Below are 16,052 nucleotides of genomic sequence, written 5' to 3'. Positions count from 1 at the left end.
TTTTTTTTTTTTCTTCTAGTATTGGGGTTTTGAACTCAGGGCCTCATATTTGCTTGGCAGGTGTTCTACCATTTGAGCCATGGCTCCCAGCAGCAACTCTGCCATGTTTTTTTTTTGGTCCGGTCATGGGGCCTGAACTCTGGGCCTGGGTGCTGTCCCTCAGCTCTTCACCTCAAGACTACCGCTCTACCACTTGAGCCACAGCACCACTTTGGGCTTTTTTTCTTCTTGCTTATGTGGTGCTGAGGAATGGAACCCAGGGCCTCAGGCATGCAAGGCAAACGCTCTACCACTGAGCCAACTTCCCAGCCCTCTGCCATGTCTTTAAGCATTATTAATCTTGCCTAATTCTTCCCCTTCCCCCATCCTGGAATGTACATCAGATCTTACTCTATCTCCATAACCTTTCATGTTTTCTCAGGGTTTGTGTGTGTGTGTGTATGTATGTGTGTGTGTGTACTCTTATTTTTCTCACCACCTTTAATTCAATAAACTTTTCATCAGTTGTGTTAAATTTACTGTTTAACTTGGCCACTGAGGCTTTTCGTTGTTTTGTTGTCAGTCCTGGGCCTTGAAATCAGGGCTTGGGTTCTGTCCTTGAGCTCTTTTTGCTCAAGGCTAGCTTTCTACCACTTTGAGCCACAGTGCTACTTCTAGTTTCCTGGTGGTTAATTGGAGATAAGAGCCTCATAGGGACCTTCCGGCCCAGGCTGGCTTTGAACTGTGATCCTCAGATCTCAGCCCCCCTTAATACCTAGATTACAGGCATGAGCCACTAGTGCCCAGCTAGGCTACTGAGTTTTATCCATGATTCTTTAAAGAGCAATAATAGCTGAGTACCAATGGCTCATGCCTGTAATCCTAGCTACTCAGGAGGCTGAGATCTGAGGATTGCAATTTGAAGCCAGCCCAGATTTTTTTTTTTAATAAAGAAATAAAAATCTTATAGAGCTGGGAAGGTGGCTTAGTGGTAGAGTGTTTGCCTGGGTGAAGCATGAAGCCCTGGGTTCGATTCCTCAGTACCACACAAACAGAAAAAGCCAGAAGTGGTGCTATGACTCAAGTGGTAGAGTGCTAGCCTTGAGCAAAAGAAGCTCAGGGACAGCACCTAGACTCTGAATTCAAGCCCCAGGACTGGCATATATAAATAAATAAATAATAAAAAATCTTGAAGTCGGTACTATTTTGTGATTTTAAGATCCAAACCAAGCCGGGGTGCTGGTAGCTCATGCTGGTAATCCTAGCTACTCAGGAGGCTGAGATCTGAGGATCGCAGTTCCAAAACAGCCCGGGCAGGAAACCCTGTAAGACTCTTATCTCCAATAAACCACCAGAAAACCAGAAGTGGTGCTGTGGCTCAAGTAGTAGAGCGCTAGCCTTGAGCTGAAGAACTGAGGGACAGCACCCAGGCCCAGAGTTCAAGACCCACTACCGACAAAAAAAAAAAAATCCAAATGAGTCACAAATAACCCAAGTATAGGGACTTGTACCCCACCCCACCCCATCTTTTCCACTGCCTGGCACTTGGGCCCACAGCTCTCTTCCTCCTGAACCCTTTAACAACATAAAGACCAGTCTGGACCCAGCCTTATAAATATTGACTTTATAGAAAGGACCAATTCAAAATCGGTCAGATGCCACGTGCTAGAAGCTTCCAGAACAACAATGAGAAACCAAAAGGAAAATTAAAAAAAAAAAACATTAACAGAATGAACAAAACAATAGCCCAGACCAAATGGCCTGAAGACCTAGATCCCAGTTGACTGAAAGATTTCTAAAGAAATGGGGCTGGGGTCACAGATCCCCAACACCTCAAGAAGTACCTGGAGTGGGAGAGGGAAAAACCACCTAGAAATTCAGACCCATAGTCCTGGTGCTCTGCCCCCCCCACCACACCGCGCGCGTGTAAGAGCCAGGGGAAGGTTTCACAGCATTATGGGGGGTGGGGAGGGGACAAAGCAGAGAGCAACAGCTTAAAACCACAGAAACAAATTTCTAGATTCTGGGGTTTTATTCCTTTCCCCCCTATAGGGGAAGGAGAGACTAGTAAATTAGAAGATAAGGGAAAAATGGATTAACATTTTTTCTATTAATGGAGAAAACCATCTAGAAACGGCCATGAAAAAGTACCAAATTCAACTTATGATCTGGTGGCCCCCCCCCAGCTGTGGGGTGGCGGGGTGTTCAGAGGGGCCAGCTCTCTGGGGAGGACACAGCCTCAGAAAAAAGATGAGGGAGGCCTGGGAAGGAGCAGGGCCAGCCCTGGGGAAGCCTGGGGGTGGTACCAAAATTAGCTGCCATCTGTTCCCGGCTGGTGGGTGGGTAAGTGGGGTTCCCTGGGGCATAGCATGGGGAGGGGGGCGGCTCCATAGTTTTGAGATGCTGATTTAAAAAAAAAAAAAAAAGAACTCGCCCTATGTCAGAGTCCGTTGCTCTGAAGAGTAGAAAACCCCACAAGGTTTTTCTCGGTTCACCCCCAAACCTGATTTCAGTTCTGTGCTGGTGGGGTATGTGTGTATGGAGGAATCAACATTGCCTGGACTTTGGGGGGAGAGGGGTGTTGGCTGGTGGCTCAGCCCCCCCGTCTCCTCAGCTTCTTGGCCAGAGGGGGAAGAGGTGGGTATGGCGGGCACCCCCGCCCTCCCCCAGCTTCACCTCCCCTCCTCCCGCCCCACCCGGCCCGCGCCGGGCCCGTGGCAGGGCAGGACCCAGTTATTGTCGTGCAGGCCCAGGCGGCAGCCGGGTGTCTCGCGGTCAGCTCGGCGGCAGCACATCCAGTAGGAACGTCCGTAAGGCAGGTCGTGGTGGTAGGGCTTGGGGTGCCAGCGGCAGAGCGACACGTCGCCCTTCTCGTACCTCTTGCGGCATTGCTTGCAGGGGTCGTCGCGGTAGAGCGGGTCCCGGCTCCACAGGGAGTCCGTGGCGCGCACGCCGAACGCCTCGATGATGCCCTTGAAATGGTGGCAGGTACATTTGAGGGCGGCCAGGGCCCGGGTGGGCAGGAAGCTGAAGATCTTGACCAGGACGTGCTCGGGCAGCAGCAGCATGTACTGCCGGGGCTCCAGCAGGCGCTGGATCTTGAAGCGGATCTCCAGGAAATCGTGGGACACGTGACGGTACAGGCGGCACAGGGATGTGTCAGCGGGCCCCTCCGTGTCGTCGGGGCCTGTCACCGCGCTCGAGGTGTCTGTTGGGGGTGGCTCGGGGGGCCCATCGGGCCCCCGCGACTGGAGGAAGAAGAGCTGGCCCGGTGGGGGTGGCTCCTCGGGGCTCACGGTCAGGCACACCGTCTCTTCCTTCACGTTTTTCGTGCCATCCTTGCCAAAGAAGATGCACTCGTCCACCACGCCTGTCACCACCACGTCCACATGGAAGCCTGATGCGCCGCAGTCCCGGGCTGGTGGAGGAGGGGGTGTTGGGGGGGTGTCGTCTGGCCTGGAAGGAGCCGGGGTCTCCCCCTCGCTAGCTTCGTCCGCCCTGGCCAGCAGGAACTCCACGTTGCTGGGCAGGGCGTCCCTAGAGGGGCTGATGAGCTGGTACAAATCACAGGTGATCTTGTCCTTGGCTCGAGCCCCAGGGCCTGGGCTACCAGGATAGGTACAACCAGGCCGGCCCCCGCCCGCGCTGGTCAAGCTGCCATCGGCTGCCCGGGACTCGCGGCCATTGGAGATCCGGAAGGCAATCCGCACTTCCCCAGGCCCCGGCCCGGGCCGCTCCTCCTTGCGGAGGCCCTTGGTGGGAGGACTGTCCCTCTGGGCTTCAAAGTGAGCCACCGCCTCAGCCACACGACTACAGTCACCGCCGCCACCACCAGACCGCCGCTCGGACCCCAACCCCTTGGGGGGCCCCCCCTGCTCGGCTGACACAAAAACCACGGGGGCCGGGGCAGTGGGCCGTGGGTATGTCTGCAGGGCCAGGGCAGCCCTCTGTTCTACCAAGGCCACCATCTCGGCCACCGAGAGCAGGTCTACATCGTCCCCAGCTGAGCCTGGGCCCCCCTCGGCAGCTGGGGAGCCCTCCTGGCCCCCTGGATCTGGAGGAGCCTTGGTGGGTTCAAGACAGCGCCTCCTCCGCTTGGCCTTGGAGCTGTCGCTGCCCCAGTGCCCTTTGACCTTCATGGAGCTGGCCCGGCTGCCTCCTCCACACTGATGGGCCACAAAGAAAGCCACTTTCTCCTTCGTGTTGCCAGGCTTGATGACGTACCACGTGTCCAGCAGGACCCGACCCTCGTCACCAGCTGCGGCTGCGGAGAGGAGCGGAGCATGCTGGGAAGCGGGAGCCTCCGAGGCCAAGGCGGGCGGGGTGTTCTCTGAGTGGGCAGGCCCAAGGTCGGGCTCGGGGACGCTGCCAGGCTCTGGGCAGGTAGCTGGCTTGAGGCCCCCGGAAGGTGGCCGTGGCTGGTTCTGAGAGTAGGTGCCAAATGGCCGGGGACACCAGAGCTGGAAGGGTAAGAGGCCACTGCGGTCCATTCTGGGGGAAGATGGCTAACAGGCAGGGGGGTCACGGCACCTCTGGACCAGGATGGAAATGGGACCTGCAGACAGGAAAGAAATAGATGAGGAGCTGAGAGAATAGTGTTACCTCCCTGGACCAGCAAAGGGAACCCCTAGACCAAATTAGAGCTTCAAGAACACTGATTTGAACCAGGCACTGGTGGCTCACGCCTGTCATCCTAGCTACTCAGGAGGCTGAGATCTGAGGAATGTGGTTGGAAGCCAGCCCAGGCAAGAAAGTCCCCCTGAGACTCTTATTTCCAATGAACCACCAGAAAATGGGAAGTAGAGCTATGGCTCAAAGTGGTAGAGCCTTGAGCAGAAGAGCTTAGGGACAGCACCTAGGCCCTGAGTTCAAGCCCCACAACTGACACACGAAGAAAGCCCATCTCAGCCTGGTGTAGTAGTATACTCCTATAACCACACTTAGGAGGCAGAGGCAGGTGGATCTAAAGTCTGAGGCCAGTCTGCATGGAGCTAGTAAGACCCGATCTCAAAAACAGAAGATTAGGGGCATAGTTAAAGTGGTAGAAGGGTATTCAGCTAGCAAGTTCAAGGTCCTGGGTTCAATCCTCAGCACAACATGAAAAACAAAAGGGAAAGAAAGAAAAAGAACTCTGGGTACTCAAGGCTCACACCTATAATCCTTGCTACTCAGGGGGGGTTGACAGCTGAGGATCAAGGTTCAAAGCCAGCCTGAACACACAAATCCAAGAGACTCTTACCTCCAACTAATAAGCAAAAAGCCAAAAGTGGAACTGTGGCTTATGTGGCAGAGTGCCAACCTTGATGGAAAAAGCCAAAGGAGAGGTCACGACCCTGACTTCAAGCTCCAACACCTGCACAAGATAGAAAGATAGATAGATAGATATAGAGAGATAGAAAACTCTATTGCCACCTTACATCTGAGGTAAATAAGCAATGCCAAGTGGATGGTCTTTGAACAGAGCATGTCCCTCAACACTGGCCAACCATGGGCTCACAGTCAGAGGTTTCCTACAATCTGACCTTCAAACTTAAATGAAAGTCCAGTGTATGGACAAGCTCTTCAGATTTTTTTTTTCCTCTTTGCTCACCCAATAGCCAGCTTCTGAAAAGACAGGAATTCCCAGCCCTGCCCACAAGTCTGGCTACTTGAGCCCCGGGAGGGAGGAGCAAGGCCCACTAAGTAGGGGGGAGAAAAAAAACCCAACGCCAGAGCCAGACAGGTCTTTAAGAAGCTGGCTGTTAGACCAGGCCTGGCAGTGAACACCTGTAATCCCTGCATGTAGGAAGCTGAGGCAAGAAGATCCAGAGTTGAAGTCCAGCCTGGGACCTGCCAGTTCATCTCTGTCATTTTGAGAGAGTTTTGCTTTATACCTGGGCCAGCCTCGACTGTGATCCTCACATTTGGGCTTTTCTTTGTTGCAGGGATGACAGCCACGTGTCACCTTACACAGCCACTGGTAAAGGTGGGAGCTTCTAGAGCTTTTATGCCTAGGCTGGCCTCAGGCTTCATTTCCTGATCACTGCCTCCTAAGCAGCAATGATTACTGGATTAGGGCTCTTTTGCTCAAAGCTTTGAGTTACAATGCCACTTCCTGGGTCTTCTGGTAGTTAACTGGAGATAAAGAGTCTTGTGGACTTTTTTGCCCTAGCTGCCTTTGAACTGCAATCCTCGGATCTTGGCCTCCTAAGTAGCTAAGATTACAGATGTGAGCCACTGAACACTCTTAAAGCCATGTACCATCACTTGGAAAACCACACACCCAACCACAGAGCGCTGGGAAAGAGGGCCTGTTCCAGCCCAGCTCCTTCCTCAAGTTGGCACACAGGACACCAAGACTCAAGAGTGGAAAGGAGTTACTTAGCTAAGGGCAGAGACTGTCCAGAACAAAAGTCGCTTATTAAATTTGGTGTCTGGACACTTGCTTTCTGGACTCTCTTAATAATGACCATTTTATTTTGCAATGAGGAGTTTATGTGCATGACAGAATCTGGAGATAAACTGGGTCATGTCACTGATATGATTGATCAACTGAACTCTGGGCCTGGGCGCTGTCTCTCAGCTCTTCAGCTCAAGGCCAGCACTCTACCACTTTAGCCACAGCGCCACTTCCGGCTTTTTTCTTATGTGGTGCTGAGGAATCGAACCCAGGGCCTCCAGTATGCAAGGCAAGCGCTCTACCACTGAGCCACCTTCCCAGCCCACTTCCTGCTTTCAAGGAACTAAGTTATGACTCCTATTTATTGTTCTCTGACCCATCTCCTTCTAGATACCCCAAAACAGAAAACAATTCTCCAGCTGCACATAGTGGTACATGCCTATAACCCAGGCACTCAGAAAGCAAGGCTGAGTGCCGGTGGCTCATGCCTATAATCCTAGCAACTCAGGAGGCTGAGATGTGAGGATCATGGTTCAAAGCCAGCCCAGGCAGAAAAGTCCCCCCGAGACTTATCTCCAATAAACCACTCAAAAACTGGAAATGGCACTGTGGCTCAAGTGGTACAGCACTAGTCTTGAGCACAAAGAGGCTCAGGGACAGTGTCCAGGCCCTGAATTTGGGAGTTTGAAGCTAAACAGGAACAAGGGGTACACAGAGAGACCCTGTCTTTAAAAAAAAAAAAAAACCATCTGCCTACTCTTGCAGTACTCTTGCAATATTCAATTTAAGGTGTGTAGACGCCATTCAGTATCTGAGAGCTCTGAACACTCCCAGCTATCGATACCAGTCCCGTTTTGGGTTTTGGTGATACTGGAGTTTGAACTCGGGGCCTTGCTTAGCAAGCACCCTACCACTTCAGCCTCTTCCCCAGCTCTTTTTGCCTTTTGTTTTTCCACATAAGGTCTGGATTTTTTCCCCTGGGATATTACTCAGAGCAGGATCCTCCTACCTATGCTTCCCACACAGGTGAGAAGATTAAGGGGAGGCACCTCCATGCCCAGCTTGTTCTTTGAGGTAAGGATGCAGTTAACATTTTGCCCAGCCCTATCTCTGCCTCCAAAGTGGCTGGGATTACAGTTGTGAGTCACTGAGCCTGGCCAGGGTCCTAAAATCCTTATTTTCCCCTAAATTTCTATCTGGAATCTCAATACTCTTCCCCAAATATCTAAACCATTCCAAATCACTTAAAACCCCAAACCTAAAACTAAGCCCCAGCACAAAATGGCCCAATCTCCAAGAACTCCTAACATTCTATACTAACTCCAAGCACTCTTTATACATTTTTTTGGTGACACTATTGGAGCTTGAACTCACACTCTTGCTTAGGCTTTTTTTTTTGAGGGGGAGGGGGGTGCAGGGGAGAAACTACCACTTGAGCCATGCCCCCAACCCTGCTTTTTGGTGGTTAATTTTTCTGGCTGGCTTTGAACTATATAATCAGATCTCAGCCTCCCGAGTACCTGGGATTATAGGTGTGAGCCACCAGCACTCCCTTTATGCCTTTTAATCCTATAGACCTCCATCATCTATAAGACAACATTCGAACACACAAAACTTCCTACAATTCAGGGCAGATTCCAAACCAAATGACTATTTCTCGAAGCCCAAAGAGTCCCTAAAGACACCTCACAGATGTTATAATGGCATACTCATGAGTGTACTGGGCCCAGTTCTAATCAAGGCTGATGTCCAATCCTCAGGGAAGCAGATAACTCCTGTTTCCAGATCAATCAAGTTAATCAGTATTTAAAAACCAATGGAGGGCTGGGAATGTGGTTTAGTGGTAGAGTGCTTGCCTAGCATGCATAAAATCCTGGGTTTGATTCCTTAGTACCACATACACAGAAAAAGCCAGACATGGCACCGTGGCTCAAGTGGTAGTGCACTAGCCTTGAGCTGAAGAGCTGAGGGACAGCGCCCAGGCCCAGAGTTCAGGCCCTACCACCGGACCAAAAAAAAAAAAAAAAATGGAGTGGTGAACCCTGCGCTGGTGGCGCTGGGGGCTCATGACTGTCATTCTAGCTACTCCGGAGACTGAGATGAGAGAATCAGGGCTAGAAGCCAGCAGGAAAGTCTGTTGACAGCTAAGTCTCCAATTCAATAACAAAAACAACAAGACCAGCCAGAATTGGAGCTGTAGCTCCAGTGGTTGAACGCTAGCTAAGAGTAAAGTTCAGAGAAAACGCCCAGGCCTGTGTTCAAGCCCCAGGACACACACACACACACACACACACACACACACACGCACGCGCACACACACGCACACGCAGGCACCTGCAGCTGCCTATTTCCTATTGTCTTCCACTCCTGGGTCAGACAGGTGGGAGCTCTGAAATCCTGGCGCTGCAATCCAGTACCCATCAAGCACCCAAAGCTGAGGCTCCTAAAACACAGCCGATCATCACTCACTGCAAAAGGACCCAAACCCAGGGCGTCCCTCAAACGCAAGGGAACCTCAGAAGAGCATCCCCCTTCGCCCCCACAACTTCCCCAAGCCTCCAAATATCACTTAGTGCAAAGTCAGTGCCTCCCCCCCAAAGGACCCCTTCAGGTGACCCTAGAAATCTAGAGGCGCCTGCCCGGCAGCTTGCGCTCACCCACAGCGCCTCCCCCAGGCTGGGGCAAGCACACGCATGCGCGCGCCAGGGAAGCGGCCCGCCCCCTCCCCGCTTTCCCTCCACTCACTCCACTCCGCCCCTTTGTTGACAGGCGCGCGCGTGTGCGGCCCTCGGCCAATGAGCGGCCGCCGTTCGGAGCCGTGTCCATATAAGGAAGGACTTGGCGACGGGGCCTAACTTCGAAATTGGGAGGAGTAGGCGAGAGGGGATGGGAGGGGTGGAGACAGCCCTATGGAAGGGAGCGTGGGCCAATTCCCCACGTCCACAGAAACGGAACACCCGGGCGCAGGCAGAGGTCAGGGCAGTCAACTGGGGAGGCTAAAGTACCGGACGTTCCCTCTGGAAAGGAGCCCTGATTGACAGCGCAGATTTAAAGCGCCAGGCGGCCGCGGGAATCCAGCGCGGGCGGAAGGAAGCGAGCCCAGAAATCCAGACTGCCCAGGTTTGGCTAACGTGGGAAAGCGAGGTTCTTCACCGGGTGCTAGAATCACTTCACCTCCCCGCCGCACTGAGTTCAGCCTGGCATTCAAGGACCTGTCTGCGCCCCAGTCTTTCCAGCGCTGCGCCCCACTCCGTACAGGAAAACAATGGGAAATAACTCAGCAACCTTTTTTTTTTTTTTAAAGTAGATTACCTGGTTAACTTAAAATTGCACATACAGCTTGCACCCTTTCTAGGCCAGATTCTTTCTACGCCCGGTGGGTCCAAGCAACCCAAAGGCAGCGTGCAGTGCCAGGTGTTTCCCGCGCCCCCCCCCCCCCGCAGCCTTGCCTGATACCAGCGATCTCTGCACACGACAGCCCAAACTTAGCCTTGTCACTGCCCTGCTTAGAACCTGCCACGACTCCCTCCCCACCCCCCTTCCAGAAAAAGAGCCGTTTACCCTGCCTGTCCAGTCCCAACCCCGCAGAGCAGAGTGTGGCGCCTGGCGGACGCGTGACCAGGTATACGCAGGATTTAGAATACCCAGACCTGTCTGATCATCTCCACTGCATGAGTGAGGGAACCGAGGCAGGACAGGCCCTGACCCGCCCAAAGTTAGAGCTGGTGTGAGCGGGAGCCGGGTTCCAGAGTCACTTTTATTTCTCTGGGGTCCCAGGTCCAGCCGTCTCCTCTACTTGGAAGCAGGTAGCCCAGGTGGGTCCGCCCCTGGGGCTCACACTGGTCCCCTTAGTATATTTCCAAGAATCATCAAGCTGTCTCCCCGCCCTCAACCCCCTGATTTCCACAGAGCTCCATTCCTAATCCCATTCTTGTTTTATACCGTTGCAAATTGTACAAAGACAGTCTTTCCTTCTTAGAAACCAGCTACATGCCCAAAGGGAAGAGCTCAGGGTTTGTTCCCTCTTCCCAGCCCAGCAACTCTGCGTGGCTGTCAGCAGACCCATCTGCTTCCCCTCTGAATTCTGGAGAAACAAGGCAAGGTCTGAGGCAGGATTTGTCTAACTGCCCCTCACAAGAACCCAGCATGGCTTTACACCTATTTTTGTTGTTGTTCTTGTTGTTGGTTGAACTCTGCCTGGGCACTGTCTCTCAGTTCTTAAACTCAAGGCTCTACCACTTTAGCCACAGCACCTTTTCCGGTTTCCTGGTGGCTTATTGGAGATAGAAGTCTCACAGTCTTTCCTACCCTGACTGGCTTTGAACCGCGATACTCAGATCTCAGCCTCCTGAGTAGTTAGGATTACAGGCGAGAGCCACTGGCACCCAGCTCTACACCTATTCTTTACAAAGGCCAAAAACCAAGATGAAAAAAGAATTGGCCAAGCAAAACATAACATCACCAACAAAAACACTCAAGCTGGTGGTGACACAGCACTCAAGAGAAGAAAACAGGAGGCTCATGAGTTCAAGGCCAACATGGGTTACAAAGTAAGAAGATCTCCAAAAACAGAAAAAGCCAGACTGGTGGCTCATGCCTGTAATCCTAGCTACTCAGGAAGCTGAGACCTGAGGATAATGGTTTGAAGCCAGCTTGGGCAGGAAAGTCCTTGAGACTCATCTCCAATTAAGCACCAGAAAGGCCAGCAGTAGAGGTGTGGTTCAAGAGGTAGAACCTTAGCCTCGAGGGGAAAAAAAAGCTCAGGGACAGTGCCTAGGCCCTTGAGTTTTCAAGCCCAAAAATCAGCACTCACACTCGAATGCGCACACACACAAACTGGCCAAAGCTAAAGATATTAGGGACAAATTAACACATTGTCCATAAAAGTTCTGAATACACTTGGTCTTCATACTATAGCCTCAAAATACATAAAGCAGAAAATGACCTTCCCTCCACAGAACACCATCAAGCTTATAAAATGACATCAGAGACTTTGGCAAATCCACAATCTTAAAGGGAAACTATACTTACTTCTCACAGGACTGCTGAGGAAAGAAAATGAAATGATCAACCGAACGTTCCCAACAAGAATGGACAATCCACCCTTTTCCATCCCTAGTGAACATTGGCATTTGCAAAACTTTGTCTGTGACTTTCATTCACTGAGGCTCTCCTTGGTGCTAGCCCTGGCTTGCACCAGGGACACATAGGTGACATTGAGCTTGCCTGAAATAGCTCATGGCAAACAGGGAAGACATCCAAATAAATCATCACCAATGTGAATATATTAACCACACTGCATAATCCCCAGAGCACAGAGTCTGGCTTGGCTCTCAGCACTTCAGATGAACAGTAACTCACCAATTCACCTCCCTTCTCACTACTTTAGAGTTTTAGGCTGTACTGGGGTTTGAATTCAGGGCCTCACACTCAGTCTGCTTGCTAGGTAAAGGCTCTACCATTTGAACTACACCTTCAGCCTGGCTTTTTGCTGGCTTTTCAGAGATGGCGTCTCAAGAACTTTTTAGCCAGGGATGGCCTTGAACTGGGATCCTCCAGATCTAAGCCTATTGAGTAGCTAGGATTACAAGTGGAAGTCATTGGCACCTGGCTCTTCTCATGGTTTTATTTTTTGTTTTGTTTTGATTGGTCATAGGGCTTGAACTCAGGGCCTAGGCGCTGTCCTTGAGCTCTTTTGTTCAAGGCTAGCACTCTACCACTTTGAGCTTCAGTACCACTTCTGGTTTTCTGGTGAGATAACTGGAGATAAGTCTCTCAGATTTTCCTGCCCGGGCTGGCTTTGAACTATGATCTTCAGATCTCAGCCTTCTGAGTAAATAGGATTATAGGTGTGAGCCACCAGCACCAGGCTTCTTTTCGCTATTTTTAATGTCCTGCCAAAGACTAGGAAATCGAGGCACAGAACAGCTAAGGAGATCACACGTGGTGGTGCATGCCTGCAATCCCAGCACTCGGGAGACCAAGGCTAAAGAGTTTGAGGCCAGTCTGGATTGCACAGTGAGTTCCGGGCCAAGCTGTCTCAAAACAACATGAAGAAGCAAAACAAACCCAAAGGAAGAGCCATTGTTTACAACTCTGTAGCAAGACTTCAAGTGAGTCTGGCTATCTCCAGGGCACCAGGTCTAAACTACAATACAAACGTCACCCTGACAAAGATGAGGACAGCTGTGCTCATTGAATATGCACTCATTAAGCATGCATTCATTAAGCATGCACTCATTAAGCATTCTGAGCCCTCTGCATGGACTGTCTTGTTTGATCCTCAGGCCTCTGCACTCCCTATTCCACACGCTGCCTAAAATGCTTCCCAATTATCCCCAGGGCTGACCTCTGACATCCTTCAGATTTGGCTTAGAAATCACCTCTGCAAATGCATCTTTGATCTAAAAACACAGCCCCTTCCAGATGTGAAACGTTGGATCCTTCCTAACACAACCTGGACCGAAGCAATTCCTGGCTGAAAAAAAAACTCTTCCATTGTTGCACATCTGTAATCCTAACAGGGGGAGGGCTGAAGTTCCAAGCCAGTTGGGCAAAAAGTTCATGAGACTCCATCTCAACCAATAAGCCAAGGGTGGTGGCATACGCCTGTCATGCTATGAGAGGGAGGCCATAGGAAGATAATTGTTGGAGGTCAACTTGGGGCAAAAACTCTTAAGACCCTACCTGAAAAGTAACTAAAGCAAAAGCATTGGCTCAGCTGGGCGCTGGTGTTCATGCCTACAATTGTAGCATCTCAGGAGGTTGAGAGCTGAGGAATGTACCCGAAAACCAGCCTGGGCAGCAAAGTCAAGACACTTATGTCCAGTTAACCAGTAAAAATAAAAAGCTGCGGGGCTGGGAAGGTGGCTCAGTGGTAGAGTGCTTGCCTTGCACGCCTGAGGCCATGGGTTCGACTCCTCAGCACCACATAAGCAAAAAGAAAAAAGCCGGAAGTGGCGCTGTGGCTCAAGTGGTAGAGCGCTAGCCTTGAGCTGAAGAGCTGAGGGACAGTGCCCAGGCCCTGAGTTCAGGCCCCACGACCAGACCCCAAAAATAAATAAATAAAAATAAATAAAAAGCTGGAAGATGGTTGGGAATGTGGCTTCGTGGTAGAGTGCTTGCCTAGCACACATGAAGCCCTGGGTTCAAGTCCTCAGTACTACATACACAGAAAAAGCCGGGAAGTGGCACTGTGCAAGTGGTAGAGTGCTAGCCTTGAGCAAAAGAAGCTCAGAAACAGCATCTAGGCCCTGAGTTCAAGCCCCAGGACTGGCAAAGAAAAAAAAAGAAAAGATGGAAGTGGAATTGTGGCTCAAGTGATAAGAATGTAAGCCTTGAACCTAGGCAAAAAACCCAAACAAAACAAAATGATAGCATGTGCCTAGCATTCTTTAGGCCCTGGGTTCAATCCTAGTACCACCCAATAAATAAATAAGTAGATGCCATCCAAGGTCACGTACAGCCCAAGGAAGATGCCCATGGCATGTAATGCCAGTAACTCAGGAACTGGTGGCAGGACACCACTGTTGGACAAGACACATCTGGTCCAGTGCTGGCAGTCCTGTCCATCTACTGCCTTTTGTTTACAATCCAGGCTCCTGACTCTTTGGCCTTAGGGTCAGCTGGCCACTCCCACAGTGAGGTTATCCCTGCTGACTAAAACTCCTGAGGGCAGGAACCTTCAGATGCTGAAAGCAGACAGGACTGAGGCAAGGCGTGCCAAGCCCAGCTTTCTTAGGGATGCTGTAGGACCCTCTGTGCCACCATTGTAAAGTGGAGATATTGGGACAGGAGTAGTAGTAGAGCGCTCGCCCAGCACACTTGAGACCCCAAGTTCCATTCCCAGGCACCTAGAATTCCAGCCACTCAAAAGGTAGAGACAGAATCCTAGTCAGAGGCCAGTCCTGGCAAAGTTAGTATCTGACTGTATCTGAGAAACACTTAAAAGAAAAAAGACTAGGTGAGTGGCCTGAGTGCCCCCCCCCCAAAAAAAAGTTTACGTCATACCTATAATTCCAGCTACTCAAGAAGATGAAGCAGAACGATTCCAAGTTCAATGTCTACCTGAGCAACATAGTGAGTTTAAGATTAGCTATGCAGCCAGGAGCGGGTGGCTCACGCCTGTAATCCAGCTACTGAGGAAGCTGAGAACTGAGGATCACCGGGAGACTCTTATCTCCAATTAACCACTAGAAAACCGGAAGTGGTGCAAAAACCTTGTAATCCTAGCTACTCAGGAGACTGAGATCTGAGGATCAAAACTCTAACCCAGCCTGAATAGGTAAATCCAATTAACCACCAAAAAGCCAGAAGTAGAGGTGTGGCTCATGTGATAGAGTTCCAGCAAAGAGTGAAAAAAGGGACAGAGCCCAGAGATTAACACCAAACTCCAGTATTCACTTAAAAAAAAAATTCCAAATGACCCTTGGCTCCCTACTTCTGCAGAAGAACCTCATGAGTCAATGGTGGTCACATTTTACACACAGAATGGGAATGCAGCTAGACCAAGGACACACAGCAAGGGCCTGACGCTGGCCTGACACTTCATTATCAGTCACTGAATTTATGAACCCCAGGAGGCTTTTAGGAAAGGAACCAACTTCCAAATAAATACAAAGTTGCTAACCCCAGTGACAAAAAAAGGTTAGATGGGGGAAAGTCAGTAGAAAAATAACATTTGTAACTCAGTTGTTAGAAATATTCCTCCTTCACCCTAACACCTGGAATTGGGCCAGACTAGGCAATTAAATTATTTATATTTGGCTGGGGACAGATTGAGTTTCTAAGCACTGTCTCCAGGAGTAGAAGAGAAGCTCTGGAAGACAGGGTAGGAACTAAAATGACCAGGACGTGTGGGCACTTGGGAGAAGAAAGAAAGGAGATATAAGAGTATACTTCCTTTACTGGTCCCTTTCTGCAGGCTTCTCTCTGATCTCTGCTTCCCATTCAAGTTCAAAAATCAACACAGGCACACTGAGCACTTCATCTAAGCACTTTCCAGATACTGTCTCTCTGGACCTTGAACTTTCCTATGGTCACAGATCCCATTCAACAAGCCAGAAGAGTCCAAAAAAACCATGAAACAGAAAAACCAATCCGGGAACTGGATTTCTCACACCTGTAATCCTAGCTACTCAGGAGACTGAGATCTGAGGATCAGGGTTCAAAGCCAGCCCAGGTAGGAAACTCCATGAGACTCCTAGCTCCAATAAACCACCAGAAAACCGGAAGTGGCACTGTGGCTCAAATGGTAGAGTACTCGCCTTGAGCTGAAGAGCTGAGGGGTAGCGCCCAGGCCCAGAGTTCAAGCCCCATGACTGACAAAAATAAACCAGAAAAACCAAACAACCACCATGGTGATATACCACCTGTTATCCCAGCACTCAGGAGGCTGAAGCAGGAATATCAAGAGTTCCAGGTCAGGCTGGGAATTTGGCTTAGAAGTAGAGTGCTTGCCTAGCATGCATGAAGCTCTGGGTTTGATTTCTCAGTATTACATAAACAGAAAAAGCTAAAGTGGTGCTGTGACTCAAGTGGTAGAATGCTAGCCTTGCACAAAAGAAGCTCAGAGACAGTACCCAGGCCCTGAGTCCAAGCCCCAGGGCTGGCAACACACACCCCCGCCCCCCCCCTACACACAAAGAATTCCAGCTCAGCCTAGGCTCTATGGAAAAAAAATAGTCTCAGACAA

At 50.6% G+C, this 16,052-nt stretch overlaps 1 protein-coding gene across 1 annotated transcript in view; it reads right to left on the bottom strand.

The window, feature by feature from the left end:
- Positions 1–2,651: 2,651 nt before the first annotated feature.
- Fbxo46 (F-box protein 46) overlaps positions 2,652–16,052 on the bottom strand; it is a 14,684-nt gene continuing 1,283 nt past the window's right edge. Inside the window, exon 2 of the mRNA XM_013032640.1 lies at positions 2,652–4,534. Within this exon, the coding sequence (XP_012888094.1) occupies positions 2,652–4,469 (1,818 nt within the window). The 5' untranslated portion in view covers positions 4,470–4,534. The remainder of the gene's footprint in view (positions 4,535–16,052) is intronic.

Source organism: Dipodomys ordii, unplaced genomic scaffold, assembly GCF_000151885.1.
Source record: "Dipodomys ordii isolate 6190 unplaced genomic scaffold, Dord_2.0 Scaffold156, whole genome shotgun sequence".
NCBI lineage: Eukaryota > Metazoa > Chordata > Mammalia > Rodentia > Heteromyidae > Dipodomys > Dipodomys ordii.
The sequence above is the reverse complement of the archived record's forward strand: the minus strand, read 5'-3'. Positions and strand labels throughout refer to the sequence as shown.